Below are 26,930 nucleotides of genomic sequence, written 5' to 3'. Positions count from 1 at the left end.
CCCGGAACACCACAACGAAATGGTGTGTCCAAACATCATAATCGTACTTTACTAGATATGGTGCGATCTATGATGTCTCTTACTGATTTACCGCTATCGTTTTGGGGTTATGCTTTAGAGACGGCCGCATTCACGTTAAATAGGGCACCATCAAAATCCGTTGAGACGACGTCTTATGAACTATGGTTTGGCAAGAAACCAAAGTTGTCGTTTCTTAAAGTTTGGGGCTGCGATGCTTATGTGAAGAAACTTCAACCAGAAAAGATCGAACCCAAATCGGAGAAATATGTCTTCATAGGATACCAAAAGAGACTATGGGGTACACCTTCTATCACAGATCTGAGGGCAAGATTTTTGTTGCTAAATTCGGATCCTTTCTAGAGAAGGAGTTTCTCTCGAAAGAAGTGAGTGGGATGAAAGTAGAACTTGATGAGGTAACTATACCTGCTTCCTTATTGGAAAGTAGTTCATCACAAGAACCGGTTCCTATGACAACTACACCAATCAGTGAGGAAGCTAATGATAATGATCATGAAACTTCAGATCAAGTTACTACCGAACCTCGTAGGTCTACCAGAGTAAGATCCGCACCAGAGTGGTATGGTAATCCTATTATGGAAGTCATGTTACTTGACCATGGCGAACCTACGAACTATGAGGAAGCGATGATGAGCCCAGATTCCGCAAAATGGCTTGAGGCCATGAAATCTGAGATGGGATCCATGTATGAGAACAAAGTATGGACTTTGGTTGACTTGTCCGATGATCGGCAAGCCATCGAGAATAAATGGATCTTCAAGAAGAAGATTGACGCTGATGGTAATATAATTGTCTACAAAGCTCTACTTATTGCGAAAGGTTTTCGACAAGTTCAAGGGGTTGACTACGATGAGACTTTCTCACCTGTAGCGATGCTTAAGTCTGTCCGAATCATGTTAGAAATTGCCGCATTTTATGATTATGAAATTTGGCAAATGGATGTCAAAACTGCATTCCTGAATGGATTTCTGGAAGAAGAGTTGTATATGATTTAGCCGGAAGGTTTTGTCGATCCAAAAGATGCTAACAAAGTGTGCAAGCTCCAGCGATCCATTTATGGACTGGTGCAAGCCTCTCGGAGTTGGAATACTTTGATAGTGTGATCAAAGCATATGGTTTTATACAGACTTTTGGAGAAGCCTGTATTTACAAGAAAGTGAGTGGGAGCTCTATAGCATTTCTGATATTATATGTAGATGACATATTGTTAGTTGGAAATGATATAGAATTTCTGGATAGCATAAAGGGATACTTGAATAAAAGTTTTTCGATGAAAGACCTCGGTGAAGCTGCTTACATATTGGGCATCAAGATCTATAGAGATAGATCAAGACGCTTGATTGGACTTTCACAAAGCACATACCTTGATAAAGTTTTGAAAAAGTTCAAAATGGATCAGGCAAAGAAAGGATTCTTGCATGTATTACAAGGTGTGAAGTTGAGTTAGACTCAATGCCCGACCACAGCAGAAGATAGAGAGAAAATGAAATATGTTCCCTCTGCTTCAGCCATAGGCTCTATCATATATGCAATGTTGTGTACCCGACCTGACGTATGCTTAGAAATAAGCTTGGCAGGGAGGTACCAAACTAATCCAGGAGTGGATCACTGGACAACGGTCAAGAATATCCTGAAATACCTGAAAAGGACTAAGGATATGTTTCTTGTTTATGGAGGTGACAAAGAGCTAGTCGTAAATGGTTACATCGATGCAAGCTTTGACACTGATCCGGACGATTCTAAATCACAAACCGGATACTATTTATATTAAACGGTGGAGCTGTCAGTTGGTGCAGTTCTAAACAAAGCGTCGTGGTGGGATCTACATGCGAAGCGGAGTACATAGCTGCTTCGGAAGCAGCAAATGAAAGTCTGGATGAAGGAGTTCATTTCCGATCTAGGTGTCATACCTAGTGCATCGGGACCAATGAAGATCTTCTGTGATAATACTGGTGCAATTGCCTTGGCAAAGGAATCCAGATTTCACAAGAGGACCAAGCACATCAAGAGACACTTCAATTCCATCCGGGACCAAGTCCAGGTGGGAGACATAGAGATTTGCAAGATACATACGAATTTGAATGTTGCAGACCCGTTGACTAAGCCTCTTCCACGAGCAAAACATGATCAGCACCAAGACTCCATGGGTGTTAGAATCATTACTGTGTAATCTACATTGTTGACTCTAGTGCAAGTGGGAGACTGAAGGAAATATGCCCTAGAGGCAATAATAAAGTTATTATTTATTTCCTCATATCATGATAAATGTTTACTATTCATGCTAGAATTGTATTAGCCGGAAACATGATACATGTGTGAATACATAGACAAACTTGATGTCACTAGTATGCCTCTACTTGACTAGTTCATTAATCAAAGATGGTTATGTTTCCTAACCATAGACATATGTTGTCATTTGATTAACGGGATCACATCATTAGGATAATTATGTGATTGACTTGACCCATTCCGTTAGCTTAGCACTTGATCGTTTAGTATGTTGCTATTGCTTTCTTCATGACTTATACAAGTTCCTATAACTATGAGATTATGCAACTCCCGTTTATCGGAGGAACACTTTGTGTGCTACCAAACGTCACAACGTAACTGGGTGATTATAAAGGAGCTCTTCAGGTGTCTCCAAAGGTACATGTTGGGTTGGCGTATTTCGAGATTAGGTTTTGTCACTCCGATTGTCGGAGAGGTATCTCTGGGCCCTCTCGGTAATACACATCACTATAAGCCTTGCAAGCAATGTAGCTAATGAGTTAGTTACAGAATGATGCATTACGTTACGAGTAAAGAGACTTGCCGGTAAAGAGATTGAACTAGGTATTGAGATACCGACGATCGAATCTCGGGCAAGTAACATACCGATGACAAAAGGAACAATGTATGTCGTTATGCGGTTTGACCGATAAAGATCTTCGTAGAATATGTAGGAGCCAATATGAGCATCCAGGTTCCGCTATTGGTTATTGACCGGAAACAGTTCTAGGTCATGTCTACATAGTTCTCGAACCCGTAGGGTCCGCACGCTTAAGGTTTCGTTGACAATTTTATTATGAGTTTATGAGTTTTGATGTACCGAAGGTTGTTCGGAGTCCCAGATGTGATCATGGACATGATGAGGAGTCTCGAAATGGTCGAGACATAAAGATCGATATATTGGACGACTGAATTTGGACACCGGAAAGGTTCCGGGTGAGATTGGGACTATACAGGAGCTCCGGGAGGTTATCGGAACCCCTCGGTAGGTATATGGGCCTTATTGGGCCTTAGTGGAAAAGAGGGAGAAGGAGCAAAGGAGGGGGCGCCCCCCCAAGCTCAATCCGAATTGGGAGGGGGGGCGGCCCCACCCTTTCCTTCTTCCCTCCCCCCTCTTCCTTCCCTCTCCTACTCCTAATAGGAAAAGGGGGAGTCCTACTCCCGGTTGGGGTTGGACTCCCCCCCCCTAGGGCGCGCCACCCCCTTGGCCGGCCCCCTCCTCCACTCCTTTATATACGGGGGAGGGGGGCACCCCATAGACACAACAATTGATCTCTTGATCTCTTAGCCGTGTGCGGTGCCCCCCTCCACCATAGTCCTCGATAATATTATAGCGGTGCTTAGGCGAAGCCCTGCGACGGTAGGACATCAAGATCGTCACCACGTCGTCGTGCTGACGGAACTCTTCCCCGACATTCTGCTGGATCGGAGTCCAGGGATCGTCATCAAGCTGAACGTGTGCTAGAACTCGGAGGTGCCATAGTTTCGGTGCTTGATCGGTCGGGTCGTGAAGACGTACGACTACATCAACCGCGTTGTTATAATGCTTCCACTTTCGGTCTACGAGGGTACATGTACAACACTCTCCCCTTTCGTTGCTATGCATCACCATGATCTTGCGTGTGCGTAGGAATTTTTTTGAAATTACTACGTTCCCCAACAATAACGATTTCACCCACTTTGGAGGTGCCTTTCACAAAATAGGAGATTGATGAAGGTGTTAGCAATTTGCCATGTGGAAAATCTCTACGGCTGATGGGTTTAATATTGACTTCATCAAAGCTTGTTTGTAGATAAATCTCGCCTATTTTCTACAAGATTATTGAAGAGTTTTACCGTTGTGGAGTCTATTTGCAAAGGATTAATTCTTCATTTACCATTCTTATTCCAAAGAAATATTCTCCTCTGTTGCCAAGTGATTCAAGGTATGCCTCACTTCTGAACTGCTCTATAAATATTATTACTAAGCTTCGGCAAACAGGTTTCAGAAAGTCATTCTTCAGCTTGTTCATATCAACCAACGTGGATTTAAAATGAAGATCAGTACGAGATTGTCTAGTTTGGCCATTTGAATATATTTGTCAATGTCATCAGTCAAAAATGAAATTGTCATTTTAAAGCTGGATTTTGGAAAAGCATTTGATCTAATAGAATACAATACTGGCATGGAAATCTTATCAACTAATGGTTTGGTCCAAGATGTCTCAACTGGATGAATATGATATATTCTACTTGGCATTCTTATGTGTTGCTGAATGGAACTCCTGAAAAGCAACTACAATGTAAGAGGGAGGATTGGGCAGGGGAATCCTCTATCTCCTCTTATGTTTGTGCTTGTAGTACATCTTCTTGAGTATATTTTTAACGAAGCTTTAGCTAACCAATTGGTTTGGGCTCCTTTGCATGTCACCTCACACCCTGAGTTCCCAATTATCTATTATGTAGATGACACTGTTTTGATTCCTACTGGTGAAATTCATATTCAGCACACCAAATGCATGTTTCTTCACATTACTGCATATACTAGTTTGAAAGCTAACCACAACAAGTCTATCATGGTGCCAGTCAACGTTTCTGTTGTCAAAATGCAACTCCCACATCCACTTTCGGAATTCAAGGGAATTTTCCCTTCACCCGTATGGGTTTGCCACTCAGTGTTGTTAAGTCAAAGACTAATGATTTTCTATCTTTTCTCCGTAGGATTGAGAGAAGCCTTGCTTGCTGCTCCACCTTCCTATCATATGGAGAGAGGTTGTAATTTATTAAGTCAGTGTTCACTAGCTTTCCCACATTCTGTATGTGCACTCTTACTTTGCATTTGTCATTGGTGGACGAAATCAATAAATATTTGAAGCAATTCCTTTGGAGAAATTATAAATTCTAGAGTAGGGTGTTGCTCTCATTTCTTGGGATAATGTCTATAACCCCAAGCACAAGGGGGATTGGAGTTCTTGACATTGGTGTCCACAATAAGTCCTTGTTGATCAAGTATCTTCATAAATTCTTTGATGGTGCTAACCTACCTTGGATTAAAGTGGTATGGGAATCCTACTACCAGAATGCCTCTCCACATGAAAGGGTGGTTAGCATTTTTTGGGTGGAGAAATATGTTGAAAGCCATCCCTGAATTTATGCATGGGGGCACATACGAGGTTGGTCAAGGAAACACAATTCTCCTGACAAGATAATTGGAGAGACGTGGCTCTTAAAGTATATTACCCAGAATTACACTCACTTGCTATATATGATAAATGTTCAATGTAGATCCATCAAACTCATGATCTGGACGATAATTTCAACAGACAACTATCAATTCAAGTATTTCAACAATTCTAACTCCTCCAGCAGGATCTCATCAATATGCAGTAGACAAATTACTCAGATAAATGGACTTACTCCTGAAATTCTTCCAAATACTCCTCAATGATGTACAACATCCTATAGAATGAAGAATTTTCCACCATTTATTTAGTAAACTCCGGAAGGGTGTTTACTAACCGTAAAACAATATGTAGTAGTACGTCAAGATGTTTACCTAGACCATGTCTTGGCCTATTGTTCCTAACTTGTACGTCAATGTGTTATCTTCTAGAAGGTAGGTCTCTCGCGGGACGAGGGGCCTAGGCCATGTCTTGGTATGTTCGTCCCTGAGACCGGTTTGTCGACAGGCTTCCCGATTAACCGGCCACCCGATTAACCGGGCACCCTTGGTACTATGCACCGTCAAAGTGGATACAGAACGACCAGTAAAAAATTACACAAAAAATCCTACTAACATTTTTCTTTCTCGGATTGTACGCTGTCCGTGGAAGCTTGAAAATTGCACTGAACCAACAATAAAGTCAAGGGACACCTGCAAACGCCCTTGCCATACCAGGCTTTATTAAACCGCAATAGTCACTCACCGCTTGAAATGAGACCTAGGCATCGCTAAAGAAACATCGGTTGGAGCATTAGCCCACGCAAGACAGACTTGCAATTCATCACCATCGGTCCAGAGAGTTAGAGAAAGTGGACCATGTTGCATAACAACATTGAAGAAGATGTCAAAGTCACCACACCAATAGCCAGACAATTGCTCACCTTGATAGATACACCGACTACCAAGATCCAAAGAGAGCCAACAGATCTAGCGACACAAATTCTCAAAGGTCCTTTATCGGGCCAGATCGGACATTATCGACATAAGGAGAGACCTTATTCACAAACTAGCTAGAATCTCTTACGCGGCCTTCTATTTTCTGGCATGTAATCTTCGTTTACGTGAATACCTATTTTCATTTTATTAATATATAAACTTACTTAGAACAATTGTTTTACGGTTTGCGGATCAAAAAAATATAACCTCATAAAAAATTATGGTTTGAGCCTCCTCACGAAATGGAGCCAGCACCTCGTGTTCAACCGTAATCGGATCACTCGACATCACCGTCGATCTTTGGCCACCCGTTCTCTGCTTGCGATTTGACAAATGCTGCAAGCATCTTGATATCCTCTTCAGGCAGCCGGGGGCCGAAGGTACACTGCCCTCTCGGCGTGCATTGCTCTCCATAACCCTACACACACGATGAAGCCCATTCATAGTTGCAAAACGTTTACTCCTGTCAACGACGTACATAATGGGTGCAAATTTTACGTACCGGCATCCTTCCCTTCCCGTAGTAAGTGATGTTGTATATCTCTTCCTCCGTGGCAACTCCGTTCCTGAAGCAAATTCAAATTTTTCCTCTTTGCCACAGTCAACATAGACCGAACAAGAAATTGACTGCAAGCTGTAGTTTAACAAATGGCTCTGCCATACCTCTCAAGATCCTTCATGGAGAGGGTGGCGCCCTGGACATGATCAAGCAGCAAGCTCAGAACAAAGGGATGATCTGAACCTGGAATTTACAGTCGTTTCGACCGTGCAAGGGCTTTCAGCAAACTCACCGGCTGTAGGATGTTCCCTCCCGTGTCGTGGCACCCGACGCACGCCTTCCGGAACAGCGCCGCGCCTTGGGATTGGGCAAACGCTGTGCAAAAAGAAAGGAAAAAAAATAGATGAATGCCATGTGGTCGATCGACAAGCAAAATTCACCGTATATTTGGCCACACCTGGTGTGCACAAGCATCTCTACTGTCAAGCGGCAGGCTAGGCAAACCTGGTGGAGTACTGGCAGGAATGCCAGGAGACGCCGCGGCGGCGAGGAGGAGCGACGCGGCCAAGAGCGGCGCGGCCGCGCACCGTCTTGCGGCCACGGCGAGAGAGGCAGGTGCCTGCTTCAAGCTACAGCGGCACGCCGTCCTACTCCAAGAACAGTGAGACCGCGGCGCCGCCGGCCGCGCAGCCAGAGGAAGCTGGTGCATCGAGAGCCCACCGGCACTCTGGCAGCGGAGGCTGCTGCCGGTTGCCTCGCTCGAGGTAAGATAAAGAACGTGGTTCAAGGAGACGACACGTAGTAGTAGTAGCGGGTGGAAGGATCGGGTTGGGGGAGGTCCTATTGGCGCTCGTAGCGTCCAATAGCGAGGCCACGCACGCACAGGGGTCCTACTGGGCCAGACCGTTTGCAACGTACTACCACCGTTCGGCTGACTGGTCCATTTGTATTTCGTGCCCTAACAAAATATAAAAATATACTTTGTATGTCACAAAAATTATAGTGTTGGATTCATAGTTGAAAGAGATTTCCAATGATACTATTTTAATGGTATATAACTTATTTTTTGTTAGTTTTTTTTTTCATAAAACTTTCGATCTATTCATCTTGGCAGTACAACGAACACTAGAAATAACAAAAATTACATTCAGATTCATAGACCACTTAGCGACGATTACAAAAACTGAAGCGAGTCAAAGGCGCCGTCGTCATCGCCCCTCCCTTGTCGGAGCCGGGCAAAACTTGTTGTAATAGATAGTCGGGAAGTCATTGTGATAAGGCCTTATAGGGCCAGCGCACCAGAACAACAACCGTCGTAGATGAAAAGTAGCGTAGATCAGAAGGATCCAACCTGAAGACACATGAACATAGACGAATGACGAACAGATCCGAGCAGCTCCATCGAAGATAGATCCGCTGGAGACACATCCCCACATGCACACTGACGATGCTAGACGCACCACGGGAACGGGGCTAGGCGAGGAGAACCTTATTCCGTCTTCAGGGAGCCCCCGCAGTCTCGCCTTCCTGAATAGTATACAAACCCTAAAAAAACTCAAAGTAACATCTAAAAACCGAGCCTCCCACCGGCAAGGATCAGTATCCACTACGCCTCTATGGCCGTAAGGCCATTGGAGATGAGGCGGACCGGCGTCAGTGCCATGGGAGGTGAAAAAACATTAGCGTGGAAAAGGAGGCGGCGGCTACGTGATTTTTTTTTGAGAATTTTTTCATTCATATCACGAATCAGTACAAAGTAGTTGACCCTTACAAGCACACTGAAACGCAAACACAAAGGACCATGAAAACCTAGAGTACCCTAACACAAACGTTTAAATGTTGCCGTTTATCTCTTTCGGTAGGTGTAGCGAGCCTGTTAAATTCGCTGTCGTTATGTTACTTCTGAACTTTATGCTCTGCACTATGGTCTGGATGACTTTTGTCTATTATGGCGTGGTTTGTGTGACATTGTATGTCATGCAATGGCTGATACTTTGCTTCTGGTTATATTATGAATCAAAGATCTAGACGTAATTGGAAGGTTCTTTGTTGGAATGTTCGTGGCCTAAACTCTGAACCACGATAACGTTCTGTCAGAGAGAAAATTTCTGAAAGTCAGTGTGCGATTGCCTGCTTGCAAGAAACTAAGTTAATTGATTGCTCCCGTTCCTTAGTTAAGGCAGTATGTCCTATGGGCTTTGATCAATTTATTGAATCACCCTCGAGAGGGGCCTCAAGTGGGATTCTGACAGTTTGGCGTTCTAATGTCTTTAAGGGTGTTTTAATTGAAGTTAAACCTTTTGGAATTTTCATCAGTTTTACTCGGTGCATAATAATGAGCAATGGTTCTTAGTTAATGTGTATGGGCCCTGCCAGGGTGAGATGAGGGACGAATTTGTTAACTGGTTGTATAATCTGCAAGTGGAACCTGAACAAAAATGGTTGGTAGTGGGAGACTTCAATTTCATCAGATCCATGGAAAATAGAAATTTACCAGGAGGGGACGTTAATGATATTTTTATCTTTAACGAGATCATTGGTCATTTAGGACTGCTTGAGCTTCCACTAAAAGGTAGAAGATTCACCTGGTCTAACATGCAGGATATCCCACTTTTGGAACAACTGGACTGGTTTTTTACTTCTGCTAGCTGGATAAATCATTATCCCATGACACAAGTGGCTCCTCTTGCGAGAACAGCGTCTGATCATGTTCCTTGTGTTATCTCTATCAGCACCTCAATTCCTAAAGCCCATATTTTCAGGTTTGAAAACTATTAGGTGCATCAGCCTGGTTTCATGGATTGTGTGAGGGAGGTCTGGAGCAAGCCTTCGCATAAGCACCATATCTCTGCAGTTATTATGGACAAATTGAAATCATTGAGGTTTGCTTTAAAGAAATGGCAGAAGGGGCTTTCACACATTAAATCTTTAATTGAAAAGTGCAATTGGGTAATTTTATGGCTGGATGATTTAGAGGATTGGAGGCCTCTGTCCATACCAGAGAAAAACTTCAGGAAGTTATGTAAGTTGCATCATGAGCACCTTTTGCATTTGCAGTTTTTATAGTGGAGAAAAAGGTGTACTATCAGATATATCAAGGTGGGAGAAGAGAATTCAAAATTCTTCCAGGCCATGGCAACAGAGAGATATAGAAAAAATTCTATTGCTAGCCTGCATTTGTCTGATGGGACAGTCTCTTCAGATCGTCGGGAGATTGCTAAGGAATTCTTGGTAACTTTCAAACGAAGAATGGGAACCCTTAAACCAATTGTTTTGGGGAATGACATCCTATCTTTGATTCCAAGAATTCAAGGTCTTGAGGTGCTCACAAAACCTTTTCATCTGAATGAGATTGAAAAGGTCATAAAAGAAATGCCAATTGATAAAGCACCTAGACCATATGGTTTTAATGGTCTGTTTATGAAGAGATGCTGGCCAATTATTTCATCTGACTTTATTCAGTTGGTCAATGAGTTTCATGCTGGAACTGTAATCTTGGAAAATCTCAATGAAGCTTTTATAACTTTAGTCCCAAAAAATCAATCACCTGAGGGTGTGGGAGATTTTAGGCCAATCTCTTTGACAAGTGTAGGACTAAAGTTTCTGACAAAACTGGCTGCCAATAGGTTTCAGGAGGAAATCACCAAATGTGTGCATAAGAATCAGTATGCTTCATTAAATCAAGGACAATTCAAGATTGTATTGCATGGACTTTTGAGTATATTCATCAATGCAATCAGTCCAGGAAGCCAATTCTTTTGCTTAAGCTTGATTTTGAAAAAGCTTTTGACTCAATTCAACATGAGGCAATCTTGAGAATTCTTGTGGCAAAGGGGTTTGATAGCAAATGGATCACATGGATTCAACAACTGTTAACTTCTGCAACATCCTCAATCCTGTTAAATGGTGTGCCTGGAAGTCATTTCAAGTGCAAATGTGGTGTTAAGCAAGGAGATCCTATCTCTCCTTTGCTTTTTGTTATTGCAGCTGATCTTTTACACACCATGATCAATGATCTGCTGCTTAGGGGGCAGCTGTATTTGCCTTTGCCAACACATGATCCTTTTTATCCTGTGGTTCAGTATGTTGATGACACCTTGCTGTTTGTAAATGCTGACCTAGCTCAGTTGGAGGCTCTTAAAGCAGTGCTCAATTCCTTTTCACTGGCAACTGGGTTACAAATCAACTTTCATAAGTCTTCAATGTACCCCATGAATGTAGAAGCCTCAGTTGCTCCTGCACTTGCTGCTTTTTTTGCTGTCAGTTAGGCTCTATGCCTTTCACTTATTTGGGACTGCCTGTTGGAACCACTAGACCAAAAATTGTTGACTTGCTCCCTTTGGTGGATTGCATGGAAAGAAGGCTAACTGCTAGTTCCTGGTTTTTGCCTCAAGGTAGTAGACTGCAGTTGGTAAATTAAGTGATATCTTCTTTGCCCATATTCTTTCTTTGTAGCCTATCTTTACCAAAGGGCATTCTAAAATAGTTAGAAAGGATTCAAAGGCAGTGCCTATGGAGGAAATATGGTCAGGAAAAGGGTCATTCTTTGGCTGCTTGGCCCCTTGTCTGCAGACCCAAGAAGAAGGGTGGACTTGGAATTCTGAATTTGGGATTACAAAATGATGCTCTGTTGCTTAAGTCCCTAAATAAATTCTATAACAAAGCTGATGTGCCATGGGTCAGCCTGGTGTGGGATTCCTACTACTATCAAAGAGTTCCACATGACACTACTTTATGTGGCTCTTTTTGGTGGAGGGACATCTGTAAGTTAGTGGACAAATATCGAGCTGTTACATCTGTATCTGTTGGCAAAGGAGATTCTGTGCTTTTTTGGTCTGATCATTGGGAGATTGGACATTCCTGTATCCCTCTGCAGGAAAGATTTCCACGACTTCATTCTTTTTGCCTTCAGAAGAACCTTTCTGTTAAGGAAGTACTACAGGCAGGAAATTTGCAAAAAATGTTCTCTTTGCCTTTGTCTGAACTGGCTTTTAGGGAGTTCAATGAGCTTGCTACTATATTGTCTGGTAGACACTTGGACGATGCTTGTGATGATATGTGGACTTGGAGACATGGGAAAAAGGGTGAGTATTCTGCAAAGAAGTACTATGAGTTTGTACACCAGCCTGTCATTGCCAATCCAATACTGAGCTGGGTTTGGAAAAGCTACTGTACAGTGACAGTTAAAATGTTTGCATGGTTGGTTATTATGGATAGAGTAAACACCAAGGATATGATTCAGCGAAGACATTGGAAAATTAATGATGGACCTAGTTGTGTCCTCTGCCCAACTGGAGTACTGGAAGATAGGAATCATCTATTCTTCCAGTGCAATTTCAATATGAGGATCTGGAACTTTCTGCAAGTACCCTGGTTGAACAGCAATGATATGGTCCAAATTGCCTTACATGCAAGGAAGGAATTTGATAAACCATTTTTTGCAGAGGTGGTTTTTCTTGCCTGGTGGAATATCTAGAAAGTGCGAAATAACAAGGCTTTCAGACATGTCCATCCAACTTTTAGGCAGTGGAGAAATGGGTTCATTCATGATATCACTCTACTATCACACAGGATCAAGGCCAGATACAAGGATGATCTACTAAAATGGATTGATTTTCTGCCTCCTTGAAGATTCACACCCATTGTAACATCTTTTCTTTCTTAGTTTGTAGCTTTCATTCTTTCTTAGAGTTCTGTGTAGTCTTTTCTCTTTCTCTTTCTTTTGTTTTGTTCCCCCTCTTGAGGAACTTTGTTATTACTTCCTGTTCTTTATTAATAAAATGATGTGGGGTGTAAGCCCTGCAGTCTTCATGGTAAAAAAAAGACAATCATAACACAAGAATATCTCCGGAGCCATGTGTCATAATCCGTGAATCTTGAGAAAAGACCCCTGCAGCAGAAGGATCTGCAACCAGTCGCAAACAGGTCATCATCTTCAACCACTGTACAATTGCTGCCACGCTGCTTCCTCCTTTCTTGACACCAGCGCTGAGAGGGCATGGACATCAATCCAACACACCTGCAACAGCCATCGCCATCTTTGGCTTTGAGTACCGCGAAAAGTGTCCCTTCCGAAAGGAAGAGAACTCGAGTCATCCGACCGGTCCAACACCATGGCCGGACCATCCGCCCGGACAAAGCAGGATCTCCCACCATCAGCACAGAGGAAGGAGAAGAACAACAACAACAAATCATACCAACAAGGAAGAAGAAAGGTCTTCGTCTCCCAGCATCTGTCTCCCATCTGAGGACCCAAACGGCCAGTGCAGATGGACCTCCAACCACCATAGCCGCGACCTCGACGAGATCCGGGGATCCCCAACCCTGCTGGCTCCTAGTCGAAGGCAAAATCCTTGCCTCACTGCGAATGGAGCCCGGAGAAACTTATTTCGACGCGACACCACCGCAACGGCCTCGGCAGCGTCTCCCTCAACCCTAACCCTACCACACACCCACCTAGCGAACAGACCCGAGGTTCCCCCTCCCTCCCGCCGCCGGAGCGGCCGACGGAGAGAGAGGGAACTGGCGGCGTCACCGGCGGCGCGCAAGGGAACCCTCGTCGCCTCCCTTAGATTGCCTGGAGCGATCCTCGGCGGCTACATGATTTAATGGGTAAAGTTTAACTCAAAATAGAAGAAGGATTGATAAACCAGACGGAGGTAATATAGAGCAGCGCACGATGGCGTAGCGCACACTGTAGCGACCAGTTTCACTGTGTCTACCGGTTTTTCACCGTAGACGTATCTGCACTGTTTGGTTTGTTGGGGAACGTAGTAATTTCAAAAAAAATCCTATGCACACGCAAGATCATGGTGATGCATAGCAACGAGAGGGGAGAGTGTTGTCCACGTACCCTCGTAGACCGAAAGTGGAAGCGTTAGGACAACGCGGTTGATGTAGTCGTACGTCTTCACGTTCCGACCGATCAAGTACCAAACGCACGGCACCTCCGAGTTCAGCACACGTTCAGCTCGATGATGTCCCTCGAACTTCCATCCAGCCGAGCTTTGAGGGAGAGTTCCGTCAGCATGACGGCGTGGTGATGATGATGATGTTCTATCAACGCAGGGCTTCGCCTAAGCACCGCCACGATATTATCGAGGTGGATTATGGTGGAGGGGGCACCGCACACGGCTAAGAGATCCAAGGGATCAATTGTTGTGTCTAGAGGTGCCCCTTGCCCCCGTATATAAAGGAGGGAGGGAGAGGCCGGCCCTAGAGGAGGGCGCGCCAAGTGTGGAGAGTCCTACTAGGACTCCCAAGTCCTAGTAGGATTCCCCTTTCCTTTCCGGAGTAGGAGAGAAGGAAAGAGGGGGAGAGGGAGAAGGAAAAAGGGGTTGCACCCCTTTCCAATTAGGGCCAGAGGGGGGGGGGCGCGCCTCCTTCCTTTTGGCCTCTCTCCTCTATTCACGTATGGTCCAATAAGGCCCATATACTCCCTGGCGAATTCCCGTAACTCTTCGTACTCCGAAAAATACCCGAATCACTCGGAACCTTTCCAAAGTCCAAATATAGTCGTCCAACATATTGATCTTTACGTCTCGACCATTTTGAGACTCCTCGTCATGTCGCCGATCTCATCCGGGACTCCGAACTACCTTCGGTACATCAAAACACATAAACTCAAAATACCGATCGTCACCGAACTTTAAGCGTGCGGACCCTACGGGTTCGAGAACTATGTAGACATGACCGGGACACATCTCCGGTCAATAACCAACAACGGAACCTGGATGCTCATATTGGCTCCCACATATTCTACGAAGATCTTTATCGGTCAAACCGCATAACAACATACATTCCTTTTGTCATTGGTATGTTACTTGCCCGAGATTCGATCGTAGGTATCTCAATACCTAGTTCAATCTTGTTACCGGCAAGTCTCTTTACTCGTTATGTAATGCATCATCCCGCAACTAACTCATTAGTCACACTGCTTGCAAGGCTTATAGTGATGTGCATTACCGAGAGGGCCCAGAGATACCTCTCCGACAATCGGAGTGACAAATCCTAATCTCGAAATACGCCAACTCAACATGTACCTTCGGAGACACCTGTAGAGCACCTTTATAATCACCTAGTTACGTTGTGATGTTTGGTAGCACACAAAGTGTTCCTCCGGTAAACGGGAGTTGCATAATCTCATAGTCATAGGAACATGTATAAGTTATGAAGAAAGCAATAGCAACATACTAAACGATCAAGTGCTAAGCTAACGGAATGGGTCAAGTCAATCACATCATTCTCTAATGATGTGATCCCGTTAATCAAATGACAACTCATGTCTATGGTTAGGAAACTTAATCATCTTTGATTAATGAGCTAGTCAAGTAGAGGCATACTAGTGACACTATGTTTGTCTATGTATTCACACATGTACTAAGTTTTTGGTTAATACAATTCTAGCATGAATAATAAACATTTATCATGAAATAAGGAAATAAATAATAATTTTATTATTGCCTCTAGGGCATATTTCCTTCAGTCTCCCACTTGCACTAGAGTCAATAATCTAGTTCACATCTGTTGGGGAACGTTGCAGAAAATAAAATTTTTCCTACGGTTTCACCAAGATCCATCTATGAGTTCATCTAGCAACGAGAGGAAGGAGTGCATTTACATACCCTTGTAGATCGCGAGCGGAAGCGTTCAAGAGAATGGGGATGAAGGTGTCGTACTCGCCGTGATCCAAATCACCGATGACCAAGTGCCGAACGGACAGCACCTCCGTGTTCAACACACGTACGGAGCAGATGACGTCTCCCGCACCTTGATCCAGCAAGGAGGAGGGAGAGGTTGAGGAAGAAGGCTCCAACAGTAGCACAACGGCATAGTGGTGATGGAGTGACGGTTCTCCGGCAGGGCTTCGCCAAGCTCACGCAGAGGAGGAGAGGTGTTGGGGAGGGGAGGGGTTGCGCCTTGGATGTTGTGTGCAGCCCTCCCCTCGCCCCTCTATTTATAGGGGAAGGGGGAAGGGGGCCGGCCCCCTCTAGATGAGATCTAGAGGGGGGGCGGCGGCCAAGGGGAGGGGGCTTGCCCCCCAAGCAAGGGGGCGCCCCCACTAGGGTTTCCTCCCAACCCTAGGCGCATGGGCCCAAGGGGGGATGCGCCCAGCCCTCTAGGGACAGGTTCCCTGCCCACTACGGCCCATGAGGCCCTCCGAGAGAGGTGGCCCCTCCCGGTGGACCCCCGGAACCCCTCCGGTGGCCCCGGTACAATACCGATATGACCCCGAAACTTTCCGGTGACCGTACGACAACTTCCCATATATAAATCTTCACCTCCGGACCATTCCGGAACTCCTCGTGACGTCCGGGATCTTATCCGGGACTCCGAACAACATTCGGTAATCACATACAAGTCTTCCTAATAACCCTAGCGTCACCGAACCTTAAGTGTGTAGACCCTACGGGTTCGGGAGACATGCAGACATGACCGAGACGCCTCTCCGGTCAATAACCAATAGCGGGATCTGGATACCCATGTTGGCTCCCACATACTCCTCGATGATCTCATCGGATGAACCACGATGTCGAGGATTCAAACAACCCCGTATTCAATTCCCTTTGTCAATCGGTACGTTACTTGCCCGAGACTTGATCGTCGGTATCCCAATACCTCATTTAGTCTCGTTACCGGCAAGTCACTTTACTCATACCGTAATGCATGATCCCGTGAACAGACACTTAGTCACATTGAGCTCATTATGATGATGCATTACCGAGCGGGCCCAGAGATACCTCTCCGTCATACGGAGTGACAAATCCCAGTCTCGATTCGTGCCAACCTAACAGACACTTTCGGAGATACCCGTAGTGCACCTTTATAGACACCCAGTTACGTTGTGACGTTTGGTACACCCAAAGCACTCCTACGGTATCCGGGAGTTGCACAATCTCATCGTCTAAGGAAATGATACTCGACAATTGGAAAAGCTCTAGCTAAACGAACTACACGATCTTTGAGCTATGCTTAGTATTGGGTCTTGTCCATCACATCATTCTCCTAATGATGTGATCCTGTTATCAATGACATCCAATGCCCATAGTCAGGAAACCATGACTATCTGTTGATCAACGAGCTAGTCAACTAGAGGCTCACTAGGGACTTTTTGTGGTCTATGTATTCACACATGTATTACGATTTCCGGATAACACGGTTATAGCATGAATAATAGACAATTATCATGAACACAGAAATATAATGATAACCATTTATTATTGCCTCTAGGGCATATTTCCAACAGTCTCCCACTTGCACTAGAGTCAATAATCTAGTTACATTGTGATGAATCGAACACCGATTGCGTTCTGGTGTTGATCATGTTTTGCCCTAGGGAGAGGTTTAGTCAACGGATCTGCTACATTCAGGTCCGTATGCACTTTACAAATATCTATGTCTCCATCTTGAACATTTTCACGGATGGAGTTGAAGCGACGCTTGATGTGCCTGGTCTTCTTGTGAAACCTGGGCTCCTTGGCAAGTGCAATAGCTCCAGTGTTGTCATAGAAGAGTGTAATCGGCCCCGACGCATTGGGTATGACTCCTAGGTCGATGATGAACTCCTTCACCCAGATTGCTTCATGTGCTGCCTCCGAGGCTGCCATGTACTCCGCTTCACATGTAGATCCCGCCACGATGCTTTGCTTGCAACTGCACCAACTTACTGCCCCACCATTCAAAATATACACGTATCCGGTTTGTGACTTCAAGTCATCCAGATCTGTGTCGAAGCTAGCGTCGACGTAACCCTTTACGACGAGCTCTTCGTCACCTCCATATACGAGAAACATGTCCTTAGTCCTTTTCAGGTACTTAAGGATGTTCTTGACCGTTGTCCAGTGTTCCTTGCCGGGATTACTTTGGTACCTTCCTACCAAACTTACGACAAGGTTTATATCAGGTCTGGTACAGGTCATGGCATACATGATAGACCCTATGGCTGAGGCATAGGGGATGACACTCATCTCTTCTTTATCTTCTGTTGTGGTCGGGCATTGAGCCGAGCTCAATTTCACACCTTGCAACACAGGCAAGAACCCCTTCTTGGACTGATCCATATTGAACTTCTTCAATATCTTATCAAGGTATGTGCTTTGTGAAAGACCTATGAGGCGTCTCGATCTATCTCTATAGATTTTGATGCCTAATATGTAAGCAGCTTCTCCAAGGTCCTTCATGGAAAAACACTTATTCAAGTAGGCCTGTATGCTGTCCAATAGTTCTATATCATTTCCCATCAAAAGTATGTCATCCACATATAATATGAGAAATGCTACAGAGCTCCCACTCACTTTCTTGTAAATGCAGGCTTCTCCATAAGTCTGCATAAACCCAAACGCTTTAATCATCTCATTAAAGCGAATGTTCCAACTACGAGATGCTTGCACCAGCCCATAAATGGATCGCTAGAGCTTGCACACCTTGTTAGCATTCTTAGGGTCGACAAAACCTTCCAGCTGCATCATATACAGTTCTTCCTTAAGGTGACCGTTAAGGAATGCCGTTTTGACGTCCATCTGCCATATCTCATAATCATAGTATGCAGCAATTGCTAACATGATCCGGACGGACTTCAGCTTCGCTACGGGCGAGAATGTCTCGTCATAGTCAATCCCTTGAACTTGTCGATAACCCTTAGCGACAAGTCGAGCTTTATATATGGTAACATTACCATCCGCGTTCGTCTTCTTCTTAAAGATACATTTGTTTTCTATTGCTCGCCGATCGTCGGGCAAGTCTGTCAAAGTCCACACTTTGTTTTCATACATGGATCCTATCTCGGATTGCATGGCTTCAAGCCATTTGTTGGAATCTGGGCCCGCCATCGCTTCTTCATAGTTCGAAGGTTCACCGCTATCTAACAACATGATTTCCAAGACAGGGTTGCCGTACCACTCTGGTGCGGAACGTGTCCTTGTGGACCTTCGAAGTTCAGTAGGAGCTTGATCCAAAGCATCTTGATCATCATCATTAACCTCCTCTCTTGTCGGCACAGGCACCACAGGAACATCTTCCTGAGTTGCGCTACTCACCGTTTCAAGAGGCAGTACTTCATCAAGCTCTACTTTCCTCCCACTTAATTCTTTCGAGAGAAACTCTTTCTCCAGAAAGGACCCGTTCTTGGCAACAAAGATCGTGCCTTCGGATCTTAAGTAGAAAGTATACCCTATGGTTTCCTTAGGGTATCCTATGAATACGCATTTTTCCGACTTGGGTTCGAGCTTCTCAGGTTGAAGTTTCTTGACATAAGCATCGCATCCCCAAACTTTTAGAAACGACAGCTTAGGTTTCTTCCCAAACCATAATTCATACGGTGTCGTCTCAACGGATTTAGACGGTGCCCTATTTAAAGTGAATGTAGTTGTCTCTAGAGCGTATCCCCAAAATGATAGCGGCAAATCAGTAAGTGACATCATAGATCGCACCATATCCAATAGAGTGCGATTATGACATTCGGACACACCATTTTGCTGAGGTGTTCCAGGCAACGTGAGTTGTGAAAAGATTCCACATTTTCTTAAGTGCGTACCAAATTCGTGACTGAAATATTCTCCCCCACGATCTGATCGTAGGAACTTTATCTTTCGGTCACGTTGATTCTCTACCTCATTCTGAAATTCCTTGAACTTTTCAAAGGTCTCAGACTTATGTTTCATCAAGTAGACATACCCATATCTACTCAAGTCATCAGTGAGAGTGAGAACACAACGATATCCTCCGCGAGCCTCAACGCTCATTGGACCGCACACATCAGTATGTATGATTTCCAATAAGTTGGTTGCTCGCTCCATTGTTCCGGAGAATGGAGTCTTGGTCATTTTGCCCATGAGGCATGGTTCGCATGTGTCAAACGATTCTTAATCTAGAGACTCTAAAAGTCCATTAGCATGGAGCTTCTTCATGCGCTTGACACCAATGTGACCAAGGCGGCAGTGCCACAAGTATGTGGGACTATCGTTATCAACCTTACATCTTTTGGTATTCACACTATGAATATGTGTAACATCACGTTCGAGATTCATTAAGAATAAACCATTGACCAGCGGGGCATGACCATAAAACATAGCTCTCATATAAATAGAACAACCATTATTCTCGGATTTAAATGAGTAGCCATCTCGAATTAAACGAGATCCTGATACAATGTTCATGCTCAAAGCTGGTACTAAATAACAATTATTGAGGTTCAAAACTAAACCCGTAGGTAAATGTAGAGGCAGCGTGCCAACGGCGATCACATCGACCTTGGAACCATTCCCGACGAGCATCGTCACCTCGTCCTTCGCCAGTCTCCGCTTATTCCGCAGCTCCTGCTTTGAGTTACAAATGTGAGCAACCGCACCGGTATCAAATACCCAGGAGCTACTACGAGCACTGGTAAGGTACACATCAATTACATGTATATCACATATACCTTTGGTTTTGCGGGCCTTCTTGTCCGCTAAGTACTCGGGGCAGTTCCGCTTCCAGTGACCACTTCCCTTGCAATAAAAGCACTCAGTCTCAGGCTTGGGGCCATTGCTTGACTTCTTCCTGGCAACTGGCTTACCAGGCGCGGCAACTTCCTTGCCGTCCTTCTTGAAGTTCTTCTTACCCTTGCCCTTCTTGAACTTAGTGGTTTTATTCACCATCAACACTTGATGTTCCTTTTTGATCTCTACCTCAGCTGATTTCAGCATTGAATATACCTCAGGAATGGTCTTTTCCATCCCCTGCATATTGAAGTTCATCACAAAGCTCTTGTAGCTTGGTGGGAGTGACTGGAGAATTCTATCAATGACCGCGTCATCCGGGAGATTAACTCCCAGCTGAGTCAGGCGGTTGTGCAACCCAGACATCTTGAGTATGTGCTCACTAACAGAACTGTTTTCCTCCATCTTACAGCTAAATAACTTGTCAGAGACTTCATATCTCTCAACCCGGGCATGAGCTTGGAAAACCATTTTCAGCTCCTCGAACATCTCATATGCTCCGTGTTGCTCAAAACGCTTTTGGAGCCTCGGTTCTAAGCTGTAAAGCATGCGGCACTGAACGAGGGAGTAATCATCAGCACGAGACTGCCAAGCGTTCATAACGTCTTGGTTCTCTGGGATTGGTGCTTCACCTAGCGGTGCTTCTAGGACATAATCTTTCTTGGCAGCTATGAGGATGATCCTCAGGTTCCGGACCCAGTCCGTATAGTTGCTGCCATCGTCTTTCAGCTTGGTTTTCTCTAGGAACGCGTTGAAGTTCAGGTGGACATGAGCGTTGGCCATTTGATCTACAAGACATATTGTAAAGATTTTAGATTAAGTTCATAATAATTAAGTTCATCTTAATCAAATTAATTAATGAACTCCCACTTAGATAGACATCCCTCTAGTCATCTAAGTGAAGCATGATCCGAGTCAACTAGGCCGTGTCCGATCATCACGTGAGACGGACTAGCTAACATCGGTGAACATCTTCATGTTCATTGTATCTTCTATACGACTCATGCTCGACCTTTCGGTCTTCCGTGTTCCGAGGCCATGTCTGTACATGCTAGGCTCGTCAAGTCAACCTAAGTGTATTGCGTGTGTAAATCTGGCTTACACCCGTTGTATTTGAATGTTAGGATCTATCACACCCGATCATCACGTGGTGCTTCAAAACAACGAACCTTCGCAACGGTGCACAGTTAGGGGGAACACTTTTCTTGAAATTATTGTGAGGGATCATCTTACTTACTACCGTCGTTCTAAGTAAACAAGATGAAAAAACTATGATAAACATCACATGCAATCATAATAGTGACATGATATGGCCAATATCATATAGCTCCTTTGATCTCCATCTTCGGGGCTCCATGATCATCTTCGTCACTGGCATGACACCATGATCTCCATCATCGTGTCTTCATCAAGTTGTCACGCCAACGACTACTTCTACTTCTATGGCTAACGCGTTTAGCAATAAAGTAAAGTAATTTACATGGCGTTCTTCAATGACACACAGGTCATACAAAAAATAAAGACAACTCCTATGGCTCCTGTCGGTTGTCATACTCATCGACATGCAAGTCGTGATTCCTATTACAAGAACATGATCTCATACATCACATATATATCATTCATCATTCATCACAACTTTGGCCATATCACATCACAAAACACTTGCTGCAAAAACAAGTTAGACGTCCTCTAATTGTTGTTGCAAGTTTTTACGTGGCTTCTATAGGTGATCTAGCAAGAACGTTTTCTTACCTACGTTAAAGCCACAACGTGATTTGCCAACTTCTATTTACCCTTCATAAGGACCCTTTTCATCAAATCCGCTCCAACTAAAGTGGGAGAGACAGACACCCGCTAGCCACCTTATGCAACTAGTGCATGTCAGTCGGTGGAACCTGTCTCACGTAAGCGTACGTGTAAGGTCGGTCCGGGCCACTTCATCCCACAATACTGCTGAAGCAAAATAAGACTAGTAGTGGCAAGAAAGTTGACAACATCTACGCCCACAACAAATTGTGTTCTACTCATGCAAAGAGAACTACGCATAGACCTGGCTCATGATGCCACTGTTGGGGAACGTTGCAGAAAATAAAAAATTTCCTACGGTTTCACCAAGATCCATCTATGAGTTCATCTAGCAACGAGAGGAAGGAGTGCATCTACATACCCTTGTAGATCGCGAGCGGAAGCGTTCAAGAGAACGGGGATGAAGGTGTCGTACTCGCTGTGATCCAAATCACTGATGACCAAGTGCCGAACGGACAGCACCTCCGCGTTCAACACACGTACGGAGCGGATGACGTCTCCCGCACCTTGATCCAGCAAGGAGGAGGGAGAGGTTGAGGAAGAAGGCTCCAACAGCAGCACGACGGCGTGGTGGTGATGGAGTGACAGTTCTCCGGCAGGGCTTCGCCAAGCTCACGCGGAGGAGGAGAGGTGTTGGGGAGGGGAGGGGCTGCGCCTTGGATGTTGTGTGCATCCCTCCCCTCGCCCCTCTATTTATAGGGGAAGGGGGAAGGGGGACGGCCCCCTCTAGATGAGATCTAGAGGGGGGCGGCGGCCAAGGGGAGGGGGCTTGCCCCCCAAGCAAGGGGGCGCCCCCACTAGGGTTCCCCCCCCCCAACCCTAGGCGCATGGGCCAAAGGGGGATGCGCCCAGCCCTCTAGGGGCTGGTTCCCTGCCCACTACGGCCCATGAGGCCCTCCGAGAGAGGTGGCCCCTCCCGGTGGACCCCCGGAACCCCTCCGGTGGCCCCGATACAATACCGATACGACCCCGAAACTTTCCGGTGACCGTATGACAACTTCCCATATATAAATCTTCACCTCAGGACCATTCCAGAACTCCTCGTGATGTCCGGGATCTTATCCGGGACTCCGAACAATATTCGGTAATCACATACAAGTCTTCCTAATAACCCTAGCGTCACCGAACCTTAAGTGTGTAGACCCTACGGGTTCGGGAGACATGCAGACATGACCGAGACGCCTCTTCGGTCAATAACCAACAGCAAGATCTGGATACCCATGTTGGCTCCCACATACTCCTCGATGATCTCATCGGATGAACCACGATGTCGAGGATTCAAACAACCCCGTATTCAATTCCCTTTGTCAATCGGTACGTTACTTGCCCGAGACTCGATCGTCGGTATCCCAATACCTCGTTTAGTCTCATTACTGGAAAGTCACTTTACTCATACCGTAATGCATGATCCCGTGACCAGACACTTGGTCACATTGAGCTCATTATGATGATGCATTACCGAGCGGGCCCAGAGATACCTCTCCGTCATACGGAGTGACAAATCCCAGTCCCGATTCGTGCCAACCCAACGACACTTTCGGAGATACCCGTAGTGCACCTTTATAGCCACCCAGTTACGTTGTGACGTTTGGTACACGCAAAGCACTCCTACGGTATCCGGGAGTTGCACAATCTCATGGTCTAAGGAAATGGTACTCAACAATTGGAAAAGCTCTAGCTAAACGAACTACACGATCTTTGAGCTATGCTTAGTATTGGGTCTTGTCCATCACATCATTCTCCTAATGATGTGATCCCGTTATGAATGACATCCAATGCCCATAGTCAGGAAACCATGACTATCTGTGGATCAACGAGCTAGTCAACTAGAGGCTCACTAGGGACTTGTTGTGGTCTATGTATTCACACGTGTATTACGATTTCCGGATAACACAGTTATAACATGAATAATAGACAATTATCATGAACGCAGAAATATAATAATAACCATTTATTATTGCCTCTAGGGCATATTTCCAACAACATCACCATGTGATTTAACACCAATATTTACATCTGTATGTGATTAATACCCATAGTTCACATCGCCATGTGATCAACACCCAAAAGGTTTACTAGAGTCAATAATCTAGTTCACATCGCTATGTGATTAACACCTAAAGAGTACTAAGGTATGATCATGTTTTGCTCATGAGAGAAGTTTAGTCAACGGGTCTGTCATATTCAGAGCCATATGTATTTTGCAAATATTCTATGTCTGCAATGCTCTGCACGGAGCTACTCTAGCTAATTGCTCCCACTTTCAATATGTATCCAGATTATGACTTAGAGTTATCTGGATTTGTGTGAAAACTTGCACCGGTGTAACTTTTTACGATGAACTCTTTTATCACCTCCATAATCCAGAAACATTTCCTTAGTCCTCACTAAGGATATTCTTGACCGCTGTTCAGTGATCTACTCCTAGATAAAAATTGTACTCCCTTGCCAAACTCAGAGCAAGGTATACAATAGGTCTGGTACACAACATAGCATACTTTATAGAACCTATGATTGAGCATAGGGAATGACTTTCATTCTCTTTCTATTTTCTGCCGTGGTCGGGATTTGAGTCTTTACTCAATTTCACACCTTTGCAACACAGGCAAGAACTCTTTCTTTGACTGTTCCATTTTGAACTACTTCAAAAACTTATCAAGGTATGTACTCATTGAAAAATCTTATCAAGCGTCTTGATCTATCTCTATAGATCTTGATGCTCAATGTGTAAGCAGCTTCACCGAGGTCTTTCATTGAAAAACTCTTATTCAAGTATCCTTTTATGCTATCCAGAAATTCTATATCATTTTCAGTTAACAATATGTCATCTACATATAGTATTAGAAATGCTACAGAGCTCCCACTCACTTTCTTGTAAATACAGGCTTCTCCAAAAAGTCTGTATAAAACCATATGCTTTGATCAACTCATCAAAGCGTATATTCCAACTCCGAGATGCTTGCACCAGTCCATAGATGGATCACTAGAGCTTGCACACTTTGTTAGCACCTTTAGGATTGACAAAACCTTCTGGTTGCATCATATATAACTTCTTTTTTAATAAATCCATTAAGGAATGCAGTTTTGACATCCATTTGCTAGATTTCATAAAATGTGGCAATTGCTAACATGATTCGGACAGACTTAAGCATCGATACGAGTGAGAAAATCTCATCGTATTCAACACCTTGAACTTGTCGAAAAACCTTTTGCGACAAATCGAGCTTTGTAGATAGTAACACTACTATCAGCGTCTGTCTTCCTCTTGAAGATCCATTTATACAATATGGTTGTCCGATCGTCGGGCAACTCCACCAAAGTCCACACTTTGTTCTCATACATGGATCCCATCTCAGATTTCATGGCCTCAAGCCATTTCATGGGATCTGGGCTCATCATCGCTTCTTCATAGTTCGTAGATTCATCATGGTCTGGTAACATGACTTCCAGAACAGGATTACCGTACCACTCTGGTGTGGACTGTATTTTGGAAGACCTACGAGGTTCTGTAGTAACTTACTCTGAAGTTTCATGATCATCATCATTAGCTTCCTCACTAATTGGTGTAGGAATCACTGGAACTGATTTCCGTGATGAACTACTTTCCAATTCGGGAGAAGGTACAATTACCTTATCAAGCTCTACTTTCCTCCCACTCACTTCTTTCGAGAGAAACTCCTTCTCTAGAAAGGATCCATCTTAGCAACGAATATCTTGCCTTCGGATATGTGATAGAAGGTGTACCCAACATTTCCTTTGGGTATTCTATGAAGACGCACTTCTCCAATTTGGGTTCGAGCTTATCAAGTTGAAAATTTTCATATAAGCATCGCAGCCCCAAACTTTAAGAAACGACAACTTTAGTTTTTTGCCAAACCACAGTTCATAAGGCGTCATCTCAACGGATTTTGATGGTGCCCTATTTACAGTGAATGCAGCTGTCTCTAATGCATAACCCCAAAACGATAGTGGTAAATCGGTAAGATACATCATAGATTGCACCATATCCAATAAAGTGCGGTTCCGACGTTCGGACACACCATTATGTTGTGGTGTTCCATGTGGCGTGAGCTGTGAAACTATTCCACATTGTTTTTAAATGAAGGCCAAACTCGTAACTCAAATATTCCTCTCCACGATCAGATCATAGAAACTTTATTTTCTTGTTACGATGATTCTCCACTTCACTCTGAAATTCTTTGAACTTTTCAAATGTTTCAGACTTGTGCTTCATTAAGTAGATATACTCATATTTGCTCAAATCATCTGTGAAGGTCAGAAAATAACGATACTCGCCACGAGCATCAACACTCATTGAACTGCATACATCGGTATGTATTATTTCCAACAAGTCAATAGCTCGTTCCATTGTTCCGGAGAACAGAGTTTTAGTCATCTTGCCCAAAAGGCACGGTTCGCAAGCATCAAATGATTCATAACCAAGTGATTCCAAAAATCCATCTTTATGGAGTTTCTTCATGCACTTTACACCGATATGACCTAAATGGCAGTGCCACAAATAAGTTGCACTATCATTATCAACTTTGCATCTTTTGGCATCAATATTATGAATATGTGTATCACTACGATCGAGATCCAACAAACTATTTTCATTGGGTGTGTGACCATCGAAGGTTTTATTCATGTAAACAGAACAACAATTATTCTCTGACTTTAAATGAATAATCGTATTGCAATAAACATG

General features: G+C 44.3%; 1 protein-coding gene across 1 annotated transcript; it reads right to left on the bottom strand.

Annotated features, from left to right (window-relative positions):
* Nucleotides 1–6,449: 6,449 nt before the first annotated feature.
* LOC123044516 (cytochrome c6, chloroplastic) lies at nucleotides 6,450–7,822 on the bottom strand. The gene is made up of 5 exons (XM_044467259.1): nucleotides 7,449–7,822; nucleotides 7,237–7,319; nucleotides 7,109–7,140; nucleotides 6,948–7,011; nucleotides 6,450–6,863 (listed from the first exon to the last, which is right to left on the bottom strand). The coding sequence occupies exons 1-5, from the start codon at nucleotides 7,651–7,653 to the stop codon at nucleotides 6,723–6,725; spliced, it is 525 nt and encodes a 174-aa protein (XP_044323194.1). The 5' UTR covers nucleotides 7,654–7,822; the 3' UTR covers nucleotides 6,450–6,722.
* Nucleotides 7,823–26,930: the final 19,108 nt, after the last annotated feature.

The sequence above is a fragment of the Triticum aestivum genome, chromosome 2B (genome assembly GCF_018294505.1).
Source record: "Triticum aestivum cultivar Chinese Spring chromosome 2B, IWGSC CS RefSeq v2.1, whole genome shotgun sequence".
NCBI lineage: Eukaryota > Viridiplantae > Streptophyta > Magnoliopsida > Poales > Poaceae > Triticum > Triticum aestivum.
The sequence above is the reverse complement of the archived record's forward strand: the minus strand, read 5'-3'. Positions and strand labels throughout refer to the sequence as shown.

What these genes read in the sequence shown, in the direction of transcription:
- LOC123044516 (XM_044467259.1), bottom strand. Translation starts at nt 7,653, where the DNA reads ATGCACCAGCTTCCTCTGGCTGCGCGGCCGGCGGCGCCGCGGTCTCAC. An exon ending in TCCTGCCAGTACTCCACCAG is followed by an intron (nt 7,320 to 7,448) that starts GTTTGCCTAGCC and finishes CTTTTTGCACAG; the next exon opens with CGTTTGCCCAATCCCAAGGC. An exon ending in TCCATGAAGGATCTTGAGAG is followed by an intron (nt 7,012 to 7,108) that starts GTATGGCAGAGC and finishes AATTTGCTTCAG; the next exon opens with GAACGGAGTTGCCACGGAGG.